General features: G+C 29.5%; 3 protein-coding genes across 3 annotated transcripts; 2 read left to right on the top strand and 1 right to left on the bottom strand.

Moving 5' to 3' along the window:
• Positions 1 to 1,132: 1,132 nt before the first annotated feature.
• TalB (actin binding protein) lies at positions 1,133 to 9,065 on the top strand (the record flags this gene model as incomplete). Its single annotated transcript, XM_003285074.1, has 3 exons — positions 1,133 to 1,357; positions 1,431 to 2,048; positions 2,121 to 9,065. The coding sequence occupies 3 exons, from the start codon at positions 1,133 to 1,135 to the stop codon at positions 9,063 to 9,065; spliced, it is 7,788 nt and encodes a 2,595-aa protein (XP_003285122.1).
• Positions 9,066 to 10,230: 1,165 nt separating this feature from the next.
• Positions 10,231 to 13,966, top strand: DICPUDRAFT_148963 (uncharacterized protein; the record flags this gene model as incomplete). The annotated part of the gene is made up of 4 exons (XM_003285073.1): positions 10,231 to 12,193; positions 12,277 to 13,016; positions 13,038 to 13,357; positions 13,948 to 13,966. The coding sequence occupies 4 exons, from the start codon at positions 10,231 to 10,233 to the stop codon at positions 13,964 to 13,966; spliced, it is 3,042 nt and encodes a 1,013-aa protein (XP_003285121.1).
• An 81-nt stretch (positions 13,967 to 14,047) lies between these two features.
• On the bottom strand, positions 14,048 to 17,035 carry DICPUDRAFT_28816 (uncharacterized protein; the record flags this gene model as incomplete). The annotated part of the gene is made up of 4 exons (XM_003285048.1): positions 14,048 to 14,943; positions 14,986 to 16,290; positions 16,356 to 16,740; positions 16,841 to 17,035. Coding segments are annotated over 4 exons (2,781 nt in total), but the record flags the coding sequence as incomplete, so codon positions are not given.
• Positions 17,036 to 18,835: the final 1,800 nt, after the last annotated feature.

The following is an 18,835-nucleotide window of genomic DNA, read 5'->3' as shown; positions in this document are numbered from 1 at the left end:
ATATTGACACACCACACACAATTATTGGTTTTGTTTGTTTACTACCAATTTTTTCTTTATTTCACCTTATATAATAAATATATTTATTTATTATACATATATATTTATTAATTAAATCAGAATCAAGATTTAAATCTATAATTATCTCTAAGGGCACACAGAACAATTTGGTCAAATTAAATTTAATAAAAAAAAAAACTTTGTTAAATAAACACCCCTTTATAAAAACACCCACCAAAAAAAACAATCAAAAAGTATCATTATTATGAATATTATTAAAAAAAAAAAAATAATAATTATATAATTGTGTGTTAATAGACCACAAATTCTTTTTGGTTTTTTTTATTTGTATTTTTTTTAATATTTTTTATTTTATTTTTATTTTGTTTTTTTTTAAAAATAGAGTTTGAAAAGAGAATAGAAAAAAAAAAAAAAAAAAACTTTATTTTAAATACTTAACAATTATTTATATGGTTTTTATGTTTATATGTATGTTATTTTTATCTTTTTTTTCATATTTTTTTTAAAAAATAATAAAACGGTTATACAAAGTGGATTTCCATTTTTTTATAAATTTTTTTTTTTTAAAATTTTTTTTCTTTTTTTTTTTATTTTTTAATTTTAAAATTTTAAAAACAGTGTGCACAGATTTCTTACTAATCAAAAATTTTCTCATTTAAATAGAATAATTATTTTTTTTTTTTTAAAATAAAAAATATAGAATTAATTTTTAGATAAATAAAAAAGATAAAAACAAACAGAACTGTTGGAATTATTTCAAATTAAAACAATCAATCAATCAATCAATCAATAATTTAAAGAAATAAGTTCAATTTTATTTTGTTTTTTTTTTTCTCGCTTTATATAAAATATTTTAATTTTTTTTGTTAAAATAATATAATAATACTACAGTAGTATTTTTTTTTTGTAAATTTATAAATTATTTATTTTAAATAATAATAATAGTTATTTTGTAATCATATTCCCCTATTTAACTATTTTGTTTTTTTATACATATAAATAAAATCACACCCTCCCTTATCAACTCCTTGTAAAATTCACACAAACAACAAAAACAACAACAACAACACCAAACAAAACTTTTATCCGATAAGAATATAATAATAATAAAATGTCACTTACATTAAAGATTCAAATTGTAAGAGATAAGCAAGTAAAGGCTATGAAGTTTTCACCAACACAAACAGTAGCAGAAGTTTGTGCACAAGTACGTGAAAAGATTAATGAAACATCAGGTGATGATCATGGTCTCTTCCAGCCAGGTATCGAAGGTAAAAGACCATCAAGATGGTTAAAGATGGAAAAAACTTTACAATTTTACGATTTAAAGATAAATGTTTGTGTGCAAAAAATATTAATATTATATTTTTTAAAATTAATACTAATTTTTTTTTTTTCTCTTTTAATAGGATGAATTAGACTATAAAAAGAAACACAGACCATTAAAAGTTCGTTTAATGGATGAAACTGTTAAAACTTTATTAGTAGATGATAGTTTGACCGTAGCAGAAATTTTAGAAATTATAGGTAAAAGAATTGGTATTAAAAATTATGAAGAATTCTCATTACAAAATGAAACCAAAGAAGGAGAATGGTTAACCCATTCACAACCACTTCACGAACAAGGTGTTAGCGATGATGCAATTTTATTACTTAAAAAGAAATTCTTTGTTGATGATTTTAATGTCAATAGAGACGATCCAATTCAACTCCATTTAGTTTACGTTCAATCCAGAGATGCTATTGTTAGTGGTTCACATCCATGTTCATATGATGAGGCCATTCAATTTGCAGCACTTCAATGCCAAGTTCAATTAGGTAATCACAACCCAAATCTTCATAAACCAGGTTACTTAAAGATTAAAGAATATTTACCACCATCATTCCACAAGAAAAAAGAAGCCGAAAAAGATATTTATAAAGAATTTAGAAAGTTAACTGGTATGTCAGAATCAAATAGTAAATTTAGATATGTTCAATTATGTAGATCTTTAAAGACCTATGGTATTACCTTTTTCCAAACTAAAGTAATTATTTTTTCAAAAAAAAAAAATTATTTAAAAATTATTTTATTAACATTTTTCTTTATTTATAAATAGGAAAGAGTCAAGGGTCAAAAGAAACCAGTACCAAAATTATTAGGTATTACTAGAGATTCGATTTTACGTTTGGATGCAGAAACTAAAGAAGTCGAGCACGAATATCCCTTAAACCATTTAAGACGTTGGGCTGCTTCCCCACAATCATTCACTTTAGATTTTGGTGATTACGAAGATGATTACGTTAGTGTTATGACAACTGAAGGTGAAGCTATTTCTCAATTATTAAGTGGTTACATTGAAATTCTTATGAAGAAAAGAAAGGATACTGGTACAGTCATCGAGGAGAATGAAAATGATATTGCCAACGTTGAAAGTGTTGGTAGAATTCGTGGTCAAGTTTCACAAGCAACTACATCATCTTCATTAAGCGGTTTTGATGGTTCTGGTGGTCGTGAAGGTCAATATTCATCACCAGGTCAAGCTATGGGTTATAGAGGTGGTTTAGGTGGACCATTATCAGTCAAAGTTACCAATGTTGATAGTGCTAGTGCTGCTGTTGCCAATCTCTTAAATGAAATGCAATTGGATCCAAATAGCGTCATTGGTCAAAAGAGTGCTCTTACACCAGCTCAATGGCGTCAACAATTAGCTATTCATGCTAAAGCAGTTGCTGCTGCTGCAGGTAAACTTCTTGGTAACCTTAATAATCCAAATGGTTTAGATAAAAGTCAAATGGATTCAAACGCTCGTGATGTAGCCCTTACAATCGATCAATTAGTTCATGCTGCTCGTGCTGCTTCAATTGCTAGCGGCGAAGATCCAGATGGTGAAATGCCACTTTTCGATGGTGCTAAAGCAGTTGCCGAATCAATTAGTAAACTCTTAAAAGCCACCAAAGATCTCTCAGCCAATCCAGAAGATGAAAATGCTCGTAATCTTATTCAACAAGCTGCTGATCAATTAAAATTAATGACTGCATATTTGGATGGTGCTTGTAATGGTGTTATTACTGATCCAGGTACATTAAAACTTTTATTAGAAGCCGGTAAAGCTATTGCCATTGCCACCCAAGATCTTGTTAATCAATCACAAATTGCTATTGCCAATGTTAATGATCCAATTAGAAAACAACAATTAAATATGGCTATTGAAGAGACAAGTAAAGCTGGTATCCATGCCTCAGCTGTCGCTCAAGCTTTAGCTGCCACAATTTTAGATCCAAATTGTAGACAACAATTTAACACTGCCGCTAAAACTGCCCAAGATACCAATACTTATCTTTTAAGTGCCGCTAAAGCTGCTCAATTAGATGCAGCTACTCTTGAAAAACTTCGTAATGCTGCTAAAAACATTACTGATGCTTTTGGTAATCTTTTACAATCTGCTGATTTAGCCCAACCAAAATCAGCCGATGATCTCGAATTTACAAATGCTGCTAAAACTATTCTTTCAGCTGCTGCCCAACTTTTAGGTTCACAAGGCAAATCTGATAATATCATTGCATCATCAAAACTTATTGAAGAAGCTATGGGCCAATTAATTGCAGGTGCTCGTAGAGCTGCACTTAAAGCTGAAGATCCAGCTGTTCGTGATCGTCTTATTCAATGTAGCAAGGCTGTTGCTGAAGCAGTTAGAAATCTTACCGAAGTTGCACAAGAATCTGCTGATAATCCAGAAGATAAGGTTTTATTTGCTAAACTCCAAGAGGCTTCAAAGAGAGTTGCTACTGCTGTCAAACAATTAGTTGGTGATGCTGGTAAAGAGTCTGCATTCCAAGCTCTTCGTACCAATGCTAAATTAGCTTGTGCTGCCACCCAAGGTCTTATGAATTCATGTAGACAAGCCATGCTTCAAAACCATGTTCCAGATCAAGAAGCCAACAAACTTTTATTATCAATTATCAATGCAAACGCTCCAATTAATAATTTATTAAATGCAATTACTAATAGTCAAAAGAATCCAAATGATATGAATGCTCAAAATCAACTTATTGATGTTGCAAGAGCTTCCGCTCCATTAGCTTATCAAGTAGTTGCCACTGCCAAAGGTTCAGTTCCACACGTCACTGACAGTAATTCAAAGAGTGAGGTTTCAAACTCATCAAATATTGCCGCTGATGCAATCAAAGCTCTTTTAGACTCACTTGGTGATCTCACCTCTGCTGTAGGTCAACAAGATTTTGATGATGCTCTTGATCAAGTTCAAGCCCTTGAAGCTGATATGGAAAGCTCTGCTCTTCAAGTTCAATCTGGTCTTATTCAACAAATCCCAGGTCAAACTCGTGAAAATGCTCTCGAGTTATTAAATGTTGCTGCAAGAGCCTTAGGTTCAAGTGCCAAACAAGTTTTATTACAATACAAAAAAGAACCAGAAAAATTAGGTGAAACTTCAAAGAATTTAGCCAGTTCAGTTTCACAAGTTACCAATGCTGCCAAATCAGTTTGTTTCACCACTCAAAATAGATCAGTTCAAAAAGCCGTTTTAGGCGCTGCTAAACAAATTACCACTGAGTCAACCAATCTTGTCAGTTGTGCTCGTGCTGTTACATCCAACCCAGGTGATTCATCATTAGAAAGTGCTCTTCAATCAAGTGTTAAAGCTATTGCTGAAGCCTTAGCCAACTTGTTAACTACCAGTAAAGGTGGTGAACCAGGTGGTAAAGAATTAGACGATGCCATTGAAGCCATTAAAAATGATACCAAACGTATCAATAATCCACCAGTTAATTTAGGTGGTGAAGGCGGTACAAACTCTGAAAAAGCCATTTCATCATGCAAAGCTTTGATTGGAGCTGTTTCACAAGTTGCTGCCAATGCCAGAAGCAACCCATCTGCCCTTGGTACTTCAGCCAAAACTACCTCAAGTACATTCACAATTTTAGTTGATAGTCTTAATGTTTGCACTGGAACTATTCAAAATAAAACACTTGCTATCGAAGTTGTTAAAGGTGGTCAATTATTAGGTTTGGAATCAATTAAATTATTACAAGCTTCAAGATTTGCTGCTTCAAGACCAGGTGAAGGTGAAAATGAACTTAATCAATCACAACAAGCCATTTCAAATATTGCTAAAACCTTAATTTATAATATTCAATCATCAGTCCCAGGTCAAGCTGAAATTGCTGATGCTATCGAAATGGTTAAACAAGCTATTTTATCATTAAACTCAAGCGAATCATCAGGTAGTCGTCCACATGCTTTAGAAGGTCTCTCACAAGCTGCAAGAAGTTTAGCTGATTCAACCAGTCAAGTAGTTCAATCCAAAGGCAACTCTGAAAAAATGGGTACCCAATGCAAGAATGCATCAGAAGCTCTTAAAGATGTTGTTGAATATACCAAGGCATCTTTAACATCAGCTGAGGGTCATCCAGACTCAATTAAAACTTTAGCTGGTAAGGTTGATTATGCTTCAACTTCCCTTGCTGAATCTTGCAAGAAATCTGGCCCACTCAGCGACCAAGAAAAGAAGAATGCTGCCATTGATGCTAAAAGTCTTGCTCTTTCAGTTCCAAATCTTATGAATGCCGCCAAAAAGATTTCTGCTGGTTTAGTTCAAACCAACCCAGAAAAATCAAAAGATATCCTCTTAATCTCTCAAAATATCACAAATGCCACAAGTAAAATGGTTAACACCGCCAAATTGGTTGCTTCAGGTCAAGAGCCAAACAATGTTGAACAACTTGGTTCAATCAAGAAAGAGGTCACTGAATTAATCAATAAACTCTTAAATGCAACCGAAGGTTATGATCCACATTCAACTTCAATTGCTATTGATTTAGATTCACTTGATAAATCCGAACAAGCTTTACTTGACGCTTCAAGATCAACTGCTAATTACATGTCACAATTCATGGCCATCAGTAAAAATATTAGTAGTGGTACTAAAGATCCAAATGTTCACCAACAATTCAGTGGTGCCGCCCAAAATGTTTCAGCTGGTGTTCAAAGTCTTTTAGCTGCTATTAATGGTATGAAACCAGAACAAAAAGATCTCGATGAATCCATTGAAGTTATTCAAAATGCTGTTGTCGATCTCGATTCTGCTACTTTAGCCGCTGCTATTGGTCTCTTAGAAAATACAGCTCCAGCTGGTAAGACAGCACAAGCTTGCCAAGAAGAATTAGTTGAAATCTCAAGAGAGCTTGCTTCATCAATGAAAACTTTCCTTGCTGCACCAAAAGCCGATCCATCAAATCTTGGTAAATCTGCTAAAGATACAGCCAACATTCTTCCAAAGATTGTAAATATTAGCAAACAATTAGCTTCACTCACTACCAATCCAGAAATTAAACAAACTCAACTTTTATTAAGTAAGAAATTAGCCGATAATATGTTAGAGTTAATGATTAGTGCTAAAAGTGGTGATGTTTGTGACAGTAAACAAGCTTTCAATGCTTCACAATCAATTGCTGATATTTTAACTTCAGTTAGAGGTGGTGTTATGCAATCTCGTGATTGTGATGAATCTATTCAAATCATTAATAAATCAAAAGAAAACCTTCAAAAACCAGCCAATCAACAAACTGGTAAGACTTATCAACAATATCGTGATGAAATGACCGAAATTGCCAAATCATTAGCCTTAGGTGTATCACAATTAGCCAACTCTGCCAAATCTAAACCAGAAGAAATTGGTTCATCATCTTTAAAAATCGCATCTATTATTCCACGTTTAGCCGAAACTGCTCGTTCAACTGCTGCCGCTACTAACGATACTGCCGCCAAACAAAAATTAATCGATTCAACTATGGGTATTATTGATGCCACATCAAATATTATTGGTGATGCCAAATTAGCATCAGCTGATCACAAAAATAACCAACTTCAACAAAAGATTTCAAATAACTTTAAAGATATCACCACCCAAATTGCCAATCTCATTTCCGCTCTTAAAGCTGGTGCTACTGGTGATAGAGATATCGAAACTGCTCTCAATGAAGTCAATCATGTTACTACAGATCTTGATGCTGCTTCATTATTTGCTGCTGCTGGTCAAATTGATGTTGATATTGAGGGCCATTCCGCTCAAGATATTCAAACCGAAATTGCCAAACTTTCACAAGAACTTAAAAACGCAAACCATCAACTTGTTGATTCAACTAATAAAACTATTGAAGATGTTGCTTTCTCATCAAAAGCCATTGCATCAGTTAATCAAAAATTATCGCATGCATCTAAAGTTTGTGCTGCACTCACATCAGATTCAGCAACTCAACAAAATCTTTTAAGTTCAGCCAGAGCTGTAAGTAGTAATCTCCAACAAACTATTAGCGCTAGTAAAACAACTCAAAAGAACCCAAGTGATGCCAACAAGACCATATTAAACAAAGCATCTAAAGATCTTGATGATTCTATTGAGTCATTATCTAGTTTGGTACAATCATCAACAACCACCAAAGGTATTTCAGAATTAGAAAATATCTCATCAGAAATTCGTAGACAACTTGCTACTTATGATACACCAAATGCTACTGCTAATGCATCAGCCACCGCCGAAGATGTCGCCAATAGTGCTAAAAATCTTGCAGAATCCATTGCTTATTTGGTTTCAAGTTGTAATAGTAATCCAGAAGAAATTAATGAAGCCTCCAAAGCAACAGTCGCTGCAGTTAAAGGTCTTTTAGCTAATTCTAAAGGTTCAACTCGTCTTACTGATGATGCCGTTATTCAACAAAATGTCACCGAATCAGCCAAAGCTGCTGCTAATACAATCTTAAAATTAGTACAAGCTGCTAAACAACAACGTAATGATCCAACAAACACTCAAGCACAAAATAAACTCTCAGAGGTTTCATCAGAAGTTGTTGAATCAATTAATAATGTTGTAAGTGCCGCTGAAGATTTACCAGGTGGTGAAAGAGCCAAGAAACTATTTGCTGCAGGTGAAAATCTTGAAGAAATGGCAGAAAAAGAACTCAAAGCTGCTGCTGCTATTATTGAAGAAGCCACAGCATCATTATTAAGAGCTAAAAAGAAACGTGAAGAAAACCGTTTAGCATCAGGTGTCGATGAAGCAGGTATTGATGAAGCTATTCTCGAAGCTGCAAGAGCTATCACCTCTGCTACAGGTATCCTTGTACAATGCGCAACTGCAGTTCAACACGAACTTGTTATGGCCGGTAAAGTAGGTAATAAAACTGGTAATGTATATAGAAGAGATCCAACATGGGCTCGTGGTTTAATTTCCGCTGCTCAATCAGTTGCAGGTTCAGTACAAGGTCTTGTAGTTAGTGCTAACAATACTACCCAAGGAAAGGTTGAAGAAGAAACACTTATTGCCTCAGCCCGTGGTGTTGCTGCTGCTACAGCTCGTTTAGTTACTGCAAGTAGAGCTAAAGCTGACTTAAACAGTCAATCCAATTCACAATTAGCTCAAGCTGCCAAGAGTGTATCAAATGCCACCACTCATTTAGTAGAAGCTGCTAAAAGTGTTAATAGTAAAGATGAAGATAATGAACCAGTATTTGATCCATCCGGTATGTCATTCACTGGTCTTAAAGTACATGAAATGGAACAACAAGTTAAGATTCTTAAATTAAAGAAAGAGCTTGAAAAAGCTGAAAAACAACTCTTTACCATCAGAAAATCAGAATATAGCGATAGTTCACCAGCTAAACAAGAAACCGCTCCCCCACCAGCCAGACCACAACCAGCAACTCCAAAACCACAACCTTCTCCATCCACAACTTCAATTTCTGTAGGTACCTCACCAATTAAAAGACCAATGCCACAACCACCATCACCAAATATGACCTCAGCCAATTCACCATCTGCCCCACCAAGACCAGCAATTAAAAAACCAGCAGGTCAATCATCAGCTCCAAAGAAAGTTTATACATACGAAGAACTCAAAACAAAACCAGCAAATATCGACCATAATAATTTAGAAAACTATTTAAGTGATGAAGAATTCACAAAGATTTTCAACATGAATAGAGATGAGTTTGGAGCTTTACCAGCTTGGAAACGTTCAAATTTAAAGTCTAAATTATCATTATTCTAAAAAATAAAAAAATAAAAAATAAAATAAAAAATTGATTGATTGATTGTAAACATATAAAATAAAATTAAAATTTGTGTATTTATGTATTATTAAAGAATATTAAACATTTTGTTGATTAGAAAAACCCCAAGTCCCAAAACCAAACTAAAAAAGATATTTTAAAATTAATTTTTTTTTTTTTTTTTTTTTTTTATAAATTTTCGAAAATTTAAAATTTTTTTTTATTTTATTTAATTTTTTTAAAACCACAACCCCACATGACATAGTTTTTTAATAAAATTATTAATAAATTGATTATATTTATTAATAATAAATGGGAAAAAGAATATTCATAATATTTTTCCTGTTAATAGTTTTTAATATATATTTTTCTAATCAGCTTATTATAAATAGTAATAATAATTATAAAGATAATAATATAAACAATATATATATTAATAAAAATGGTAGTGATATTAATAATGGAACAATAGAGTTTCCATTTTATAGTATTTGTAAAGCTATCAATTATACAAATTCAGTAATAAACTCAAATATAATTAACTTTTTTATTGGTTCCGGAGAATATGATTGCTCTAACTGTACATTAAACATTTCCAATAAAAACCTTATTTTTCAAGAATTTTATTTCAACAACAACAATAATTACAATAATTATAATAATTATTATAATAATAATAATAATTTAACCTTATTTCAATTAAATATAAATATAAATAATTCAAGTTTAATTTTTAATAATGTTTCACTATTATATTACGATTATAATCTTTTTTTATTTAATGTCGAAAATAATAGTAGCTTAATACTCAATCAATCAAATATTACGTTTCAATATATTTTAGAATCCAGGATAGTGTTTGTAAATTCAAAAATTCAATTTTTAGAATCTTTTATTTATGGTAACGCTATGTATGCAAATATTATCGATTCAAAAAATTCAATTATTATATACAACAATTCAACTGTAGAAGGTATTATATATTATATTGAAGGAGGCCAATTGGTTTCAGAAAATTCAATACATTTCCAAGAAGAAATATTTTTTGTGCCCAATAACGGGTCTATTCAGGAAACCACAGGATTATATTCAAAATCCTTAATTAAATATCCAACATACCATTTCAATAGTGGATACATTAACGTTTCATTTGTTTCATCAGTTATGCTTACATATAGTTCAAACCAAGATTTTTTATTGTTTGATTTAAAACCCAACAATAGTTTAAATATTTATAATTCAAGCATACTTGGTAAAGGCTTCATAACCTATCAAAGATTGATTCAGGCAAATAATTCCAGAGTTGAAGCTAGAGAGTTTTTAATCGGTGATATTGTATTTTCTCAAGATATTATAAATGCAAAAGAGTGCAGTAGTATACATTTGGTCAATACAACAATTGATGGAGTTTCTGTAAATAAATATTTCGTTTTGTCAAATTCGCAACTTTATTTAAATGGTCTAAGTTTAATTCAATTTCCAGGTGTCAATATATATTCAAATTTTGAACTTATACAAATAGCTTCATCTTCAAATGTAACGATTAGTAATTTAATATATGGTTTCCCAGGTTTCCCAATTTACATGGTATACAGTAGCAATATAGTACAATCTTTTATTAGTATAGAAAGCTCACTGTTTAATTACCATAAAGGTTTCATTTTTTCAAATGCTCAAATAAACTTTAAAAATACAAATATAATAAATCATCAAAATTTAGATAGTCTTTTTAAAATCATCTCCTCAAACTTCAAGTGCGACCAATGTCAAATTATGGGTGGTAGTCTTCTAGGGACCACCTCTTTTTTATTTTATTTAGATTTGAATTCAAATTTAACCCTGGTAGAAAGTTTTATTACCGATTCATCAAATATCCTCACAACAACTGTATCAAATAATATTATATTTCAAAATTGTTCCATCCAAAATTTATTTTCACAAAACAATAAAATAATAGACTTAAATGGAGCTTCAAGTTTTATGGCTTATAATACAACATTCGACTCTATTACAAGCAATGGAAATAGCTTTTTTTATGCTTGCGATAATTCTAAAGTTTATTTAGACAATTGCAGATTATCTTTTTTAAGTGGCTCAGGTAGTGCCCCATTTATTTATATCGAATCAAGTTGGTTAAATATTTCAAATAGTCTTATTCAATCATCATCATTTCAAAATACTATGATATCAATTACTTCTTCAACCATGGAGGCCTCCTCGCTAACTATTTTAAATAGTAACAGTAATGAAGGTGTGGTTATTGTAGCTCGAGGACCATCCAACCTATATTTAGCTAATAGCTCTGTTAGTTTTACTTCATTCGAAACATTTTTAATAGCAGACAACTGTAATATTTATTTAGAAGAGTTTATTTTTTCAAAAAATTTTGGCAAATTTATTCAGGTTTTCAATAATAGTCAATTTGTTTGTAATGGTTTGCAATTAGAGACAAATTCAATGATATCAAATGGCCATATCTTTTACTTTGGAGAGTCAAGTGCTACAATTTTATTTTTTTCAACTTCATTAGAGATTATTCCAGATACTATTATGGTTTCAAATAACTCAAATATTCAATTTGAAGAGTTTGGTCTATTATTAAATACCTTTGTTGAAAGTGTTCAAAAGCCATCAATTTTTGAATTTAACAACTCCACTATAATATTCAAAAACTCATTCTTGAGAGGCAATGGTATAGAAGCCAATAGTAATGTATTCAATATTAATGGAGGTTCAATTTTATTTGATGGATGCAGTTTCTTCAATAACAATAACTTTTTAAATGGTAGTTTTTTAAAAGGTTTCAATAAATCCATCATAGCTCTTCAAAATACTGTCTTTGAATATAATGAATTTGTAACAGGAACTATCCAACTGTATGATTATTCTCTAATATCAATAAGGAATAGTAATTTTTCAAATAATTCAAATAAAGCCAAGGGTGGAATAGTTTACTTTGCTGAAACATCAAATTTACAAGATTTAGAATCAAATTTATTTATTTCAAATAAAGCAAATTATGGGGCTGTTTTTTTTTCAGATGTTTTAATTAACTATTGGATAGTATATTTTGATAATAGTTCTTATATTAATAATAAAGCAATTTATGGTAATAAAATGGCAAGTGGTAGGTAGAGTTTTATTTATAAAAAAAAAATATTTATTATTTAAAGATAAATTTATTAATTATTTATTTTTATTTTATATTAGTTCCTTCAAAAATTTCAATCTATTATTTTAACACAGAGTTTTCTACTACAAAAGTAAGAATTGAATTGCAAGATGATTATAATAATGCAGTTACAGATTTTAATTATTTTGCAAATGTAGAAATATCACAAGTTTTATCAAATAATAGCAAGGTTATAGTTTTTTTAGATTCAATAGTTATTAAAAATGGATATGGTTCTTTCAATTATGATTTTTATGCACCCGATTATGTTTCTTATTTTTCTTATGATGTATTTGTACAAAATATAAATGTATCAAGTTTATCAAATACAAGAAATAAAACAAAGTGTCTATCCTATCAAAGGCATAATAAAGAAACTGGCTTTTGTTCATTTTGCCCACCAGACCAAGTTTCAGTAAGAGGTGTATGTTCTCGATGTCCCTCAACACTAAGATGCTTTAATTCTTTGTCAACTATTGAAGGGTATTATTTGGTATCAAATCAAGATCCAAATAGTTTTGAATATAATGTATATCAATGTCCAGTCGATATGTGTTCAGGGGGTAACCAATGCTTTCTAAATTTAAATAGTGGCGATTTATGTTCTGCTTGTCTTGAAGATTTTTTTAATTTATATCCAGAAAGTGTCTCAAAAAATGGGTTGCACTGTTGTAGTTATTATGAACCAAGGTTAATTTCAATTTATTTGTTCTACTTGGTTATACTGGGTCTTATTTTCTCTCTATTCAAATATTCAATTCGTAATAGTTTGGTTGGGGTAATTGTTTTAATGCTACAGTTATATTCAATTATATTTTTCTCAAATAAAGGTCTTTATTTAATACCTTTGTTTAGAATGTCGATTAACTTTATCGATAACTATTGCACAATTAAAGCCAACTATTTTGAAAAATCGATAGTATCATTGGTATCAATTTTAATTGTTTATTTAGTAGGCATCTCAAATATATCATCAAAGGCTTTATTCTATCTTTTAAAATCAAAACCATCCATCTATAAAATGGTGCCAGTATCGGTCAAATACAACTTATATCTCCACAAGAAATATGAAAAAAATTATCTCAAACCAAACAGCTTATATTGGAATTTATTTTTAATGTTATTGCAGCCACTTTTGTTCAGCCTCCTTTCGCTAATAATTCCAAAAAACATAAACGATCAGTTATTTTTGTCAATAGATTTAACAGTTCCATTTTTAAAGTCAAAGCTCCATTGGTCACTTTTTATTATCAGTTGTATTTTATTATTAATAACATTAATAATACTGCCAATTTTATTTTTCATAAAATATAAATTCCCGTTGTCAAAAACAGAAATATCAAAGCCCAAATTAGTAATTCACAAACATTTAAAATTTTCAAATCATTATAGATCAAGATTCAAATACTGGGATTTACTATTTATCTTAAAAAGTTTTTCTTTTAATATTTTATTGATCTCAATGCTTTATTCACCAAACTTTTATATATTTTCAATTTTTTTCACACAAATTATTTACACTTTTATCAACTACTATTTCCATCCTCATACTAATAATTCAATTTTTAAAACCGAAAATTTCTCAAATTTATTTTTAATAACTAATATCATTTTTGTAAATTCAAATCTAATCAACACAATAATACCCAAAAACAATAGGACTATAAATTTAGGTTTAATTATTTCAATTTTAACTTTTTTTAATATAGGTTTTCTCATTTTCCATAGTTTTAAAAATAAATAAAAAAAATTTATTGTTTTTTTTTGAATTATTTATAAAAAGTTTAAAATAGTTTATTTATCTATTCTTTATAACTTTTCATTCATATCTATTACCTTTTTGCTAACCGAGGATATGAATTTTTTTTCTTTGTGTCTTTTAACAAGTATATATGTTAAAGCGACACTAGCCACAGCGACAAAAGCAGCACCACCCAAAGCAATACCAATAATTTTACCTGTAGTAAGTTTGGAATTGGTTGGGCATATAGAGTCTGATTTTGATGATGCCGAATATGAATCTATCAAAACTGAAAAATCGGGATCGATAATAACTGACTCTTTATAATAAGGAATTTGAATACCTATATATGATTGCAAAGATTTTGTTGAGGTTATTGGGTTCATATCGGCATCGAGTTGTACATTTGTAATGGTTCTAATATTTGAATCAACTATACCTCTTTTGATAAATCTACCATACAAAGAATGGTTATCTATTTGTATCTTTATATAATTTGAATTATCACCTGAGGTTGTTTCACCAAATTCTTTATTTGAGCATACCTTCTCGGTTGTGTTTGATTTAATTATGGCAGACATTACCAATTGCAACTCATTCAATTGGCTTTGGAACTGATATTGACCAATTTCAACAGTATACTTCATTGATGATGGATACATTGTAAAGCTTTCGTTGGCAAATGACAAAGTAGTTTCCTCTCTGAACCATTTTAATGTTACATCAATATTTGTGGTTTGGTTATTATTTTCGATGGATGTAAAGAAATGATATGTGGTAGAATCTACTTGTTTCGATAACCAATCATCATTGAATTCAAATGTTTTAACTGCTTTACCATAAATATCGATTTCTCTTAGTGATTTTATTGAAACTAATGAATCATAGGATATGATTGATGTTGTATTATCGTTATTACCAGTATTATTTTTTATAGTTGGTACTTTAATTTCGATGGATGGGGCTCCAGAACCACCACTTCCATCACTATCACTATTACTATCACTATTATTATTTCCAATATTAACAATTGGTGGATTAATTACTATTTGTGATAAACAATCAATACCGATCCATGGGGAATAGCAAACACATCCTTGATTTTCAACACATTTACCATTTGATGGACCTCCACATACTGGTGTACCTTTGCATAATTGTGGCTTATTAGTTGGTACTGGTGTAGTTGTTGGTGGAAAAGTGGGTATTGGTTGGTTGATATAATAATCATAAATTACAGGTACTACTGTGAATGTATTAGATACATAATTGGAAGTTTTGATGAATACTTTGAAAGGTTTTTTTGTAGGTTTGACATTTGGAACTTTGATAGCTGATGGTGAAATTAAAATTCCTTTTGTGTTACTAGTTGTTCCATCACCATAAGTTATGAAAACTTGTGACTCTTTAAAATTTTGACCAATCAGCCATAAATCACCACCATTATCCCTTATTTTATAATTTCTTGTAATAAACGGTTCATTATTTTCAGATGTTACATTTATATAGTATGGGAAACCTTTTTCAATTAGTTGCAAAGCTGAGTATCCACTAGAGAAACCATTATTATTAATAAAGCCATAAACTGATAATAAAATACCATCTGGATATGCAAAGTTGTAATTAATTTGAATTTTACAGGAATATGTTGCTGATGTACTGTTTTTTTTAATTATTGTTGACTTGCATTCAAAAATTCTGTTTGGTGTTGTGCTTAGATATACAATTGGATATTGTTGGTCCTTTAAACCACTTTCCCTATCAATTGCGGTAAATATAAACTCTACTTCTCTATTTGATCCACTAACATCAATTACAGATTTTGAAATATTGAAACTGGTAAGAACTGGAGGATCTGAATCTAGTGATGAAATAAGATGACTCGAACAAGTTACTGGTATTACATTGATTGAAGAATCATTTAAATAATATTTAAATGGATTCATAAAAGAGGTGAGTGTCGTTTGAGAAAATAATGTGAATGAAGACATTCTATCCATTTTATCGTACATATCCACATGACTAATAATATAATTTTGAGATATACATGGGTAGGTTACATTGATTTTGAAATCATATTCACCCAAAAATGCATTACCACCAGGTTTGACATCATTTGATGTTATTGGAATTTTATAAGAAGATTGATCTGTTTCACCTTTAATAACTATATGGCCATAGTCAAAACCATTTACTGGATCTTCAATAACGATGGACCATCCGATAGTGGCATAGCTATTTGAACTATCTATATTTGTTTGGGGTAGTATTTTTTGTATTCTTTTAAACATTGGGCCATATAAATCCATCTCTAAAATAAAAAATATAGAATATTAATATTTAAAAATATTTGAAAATAAAAATTTTAATACTTACTTGATTTTTTAATTATTAATTGTCCATCCAAAGATTCGGAATTGATAAGTTTAAGACTAAAAAGTAATATAAAGGAAAAAACACCACATTGAGTATTGGCATCAACATAGAATTCAATTTGAAACTTTTGAATAGTTTTATTCCATGTTGAATAGAAAAAATTGTTTGGATCTAATACTTCTAAATTATTGGGGTTTGAAAGATATTCGGATCCTAATCTAAGCATTGGTATGTGCACATCTTTTGGAATATTATCTGGTAAACTAAAATACATAACATTATAATGTCTATGATTGGTAACATCAATATTATTATATAAAAATGATACGTCATAGAATGAAAATGAATTTACTAAAAAATAAAAAAAAATTAATAATTTTTTTTTCTAAAAAAATAAATTAATATATTTACTTACGATTACTAATGTGTGCTGGTGTTTTATATATTTTTAAACTGGGATTCATTGTAATTAAAGAGGGTGATACTAAGCTAAACTGAGAGCCATAGATATCAGTGCCTGTAAGAGATGTATCCAGAGATGTAAAAGTTACTAATTCATAAACCCCATCATATAAATCACCAGATACCAATAACTCTTTTCCATAAAAAGTATTCATTAATTGCAAAGCGCTTAATGCGGCGAATCCATATGGGGATTTGATATAGAGTCTTAATATATATGTATCGTCAATCAAATGAACGAGCTCGTAGTCATATATTACAGGTTTTAATGCTTGGTCATAGGAAGAAACATCTTTAAAAAAAAATTTAATAACAAAATTTTAAATTACTAATATGTGTATAAAAATAATATATTTACCTTTAATGGGGAAAGAAAAGCTATAGCCTGAATAGTCTATTATTGATTTGGTTTCAATATAAACAGAGCTTGAAATTTTGGAATTAAGAGGTACAATTGATGATACATTATAATTGTAACCATATGGTGATGTATAACTAAATCCAAATGGAAAATTTGTGAGTGATGAATATGATGAAACAGATAAAAACGTAGAGGGGAAATTAAAAGATTTTGTATCATTAAAACCAAAATTGACCATTGGTAAATCGAATGGATAGGGAATAAAGCCACCAGAATATGGGTATGATTCAACAGCATCTAATCAAATTAATTTTAATGAGTAAAATTTAAAAATTATTAGGAATGGTATATTATATTTTAAATATTAATAATATTATTATAAAATTTAATTTTATAATTTAAATTATTGGTAACTTACATTGGGTTATGTTTGCCGAAATGGAGAAGTTAGCTCTTTTAAATTCAGAATTTTGGATATAATACAACTCATATATATCATTTGGGCTCTGGAAATTTGAAATTGGGTAAATATATGTGGTACTATTTTCATCACCATATATTGGGCAGATTTGAGTATCTTTTGAGATGCCATTTAAATTGATTGTATAAGAGTTTTTTAAAGCAGTATTGTTTGAAGTGAATTGAAGTAAAACAGTTTCTCCATAACCAAATAATTGCACGTCTTCTAAATCTTTACCATCTGGGTATGTCTTTATATCGTATATATCATCAAACATCCCTAGGTTTTAAAAAATATAAATTAGTATTATAATTATTAGAATAGATATGCATGTTATTATAATAGAAAAATCTAATTAATTATTTACCTTTGCCAATTGGTTCTAAATTTACCTTTGTTCTTATACTATTGCTTGTCATAAATACATCGAGGGATGATAAATTCATATATGTTTTAAGGGTATCTGTATATTGGAATATATAATCTGCTGAGAATGGAATATTTTGAAAAACCATTGTATATGCATCATCATTACCATTAATAAATTGTAAAGGTATATCTGGATCCACATCTCCAACCATTTTATATATAGCACGTGTTGATAATCCTAAATTGCCACCATTAAGAAAATAGAAATAACCATTACTTATTAATTTGAATTCGACTTTTTCTAAATCCAATGAGAGACATTCACCTTCGATTAGATAAACATCATTGATGGTCACATTGTACTTTCCAACTGGATTGATAGTAGAAACATAAAACAATGAAGAAGTATCATTTGATATTAAAACTTCTGACGTTGAAATTGTGGAATTATTACTATAATGAAGAGTGGTACAATTATCACCTGGATCTGTTTCGACACATAAAAAAATATAACCCAAAGAACAAACAGTATATTGTGCATAAGCTTTAAAAGCATAATCTCCTGGTGTTACATTTTCAATTCTATAACCATAGCATTTAATTATAAAATTAATTGATAGAAAAAAAACAAAAAATAAAATAAAATTTTTTGTTATCATTTTTTTTTTTTAAAAGAATAAGTAATTTTTTTTTTTTTTTTTATATATTTCTATTTGAATTATTTTTTTAAAAAAAAAGAAAAAACTGTTGATGATGAATAAAATAAGAATTTTTTTTCTTTAAATAAAATAAAAAAATATAAAAAAAAAATAAAAAAATAAAAAAATT

This window comes from Dictyostelium purpureum (genome assembly GCF_000190715.1).
Source record: "Dictyostelium purpureum unplaced genomic scaffold DICPUscaffold_38, whole genome shotgun sequence".
Lineage (NCBI taxonomy): Eukaryota > Evosea > Eumycetozoa > Dictyosteliales > Dictyosteliaceae > Dictyostelium > Dictyostelium purpureum.
The sequence above is the reverse complement of the archived record's forward strand: the minus strand, read 5'-3'. Positions and strand labels throughout refer to the sequence as shown.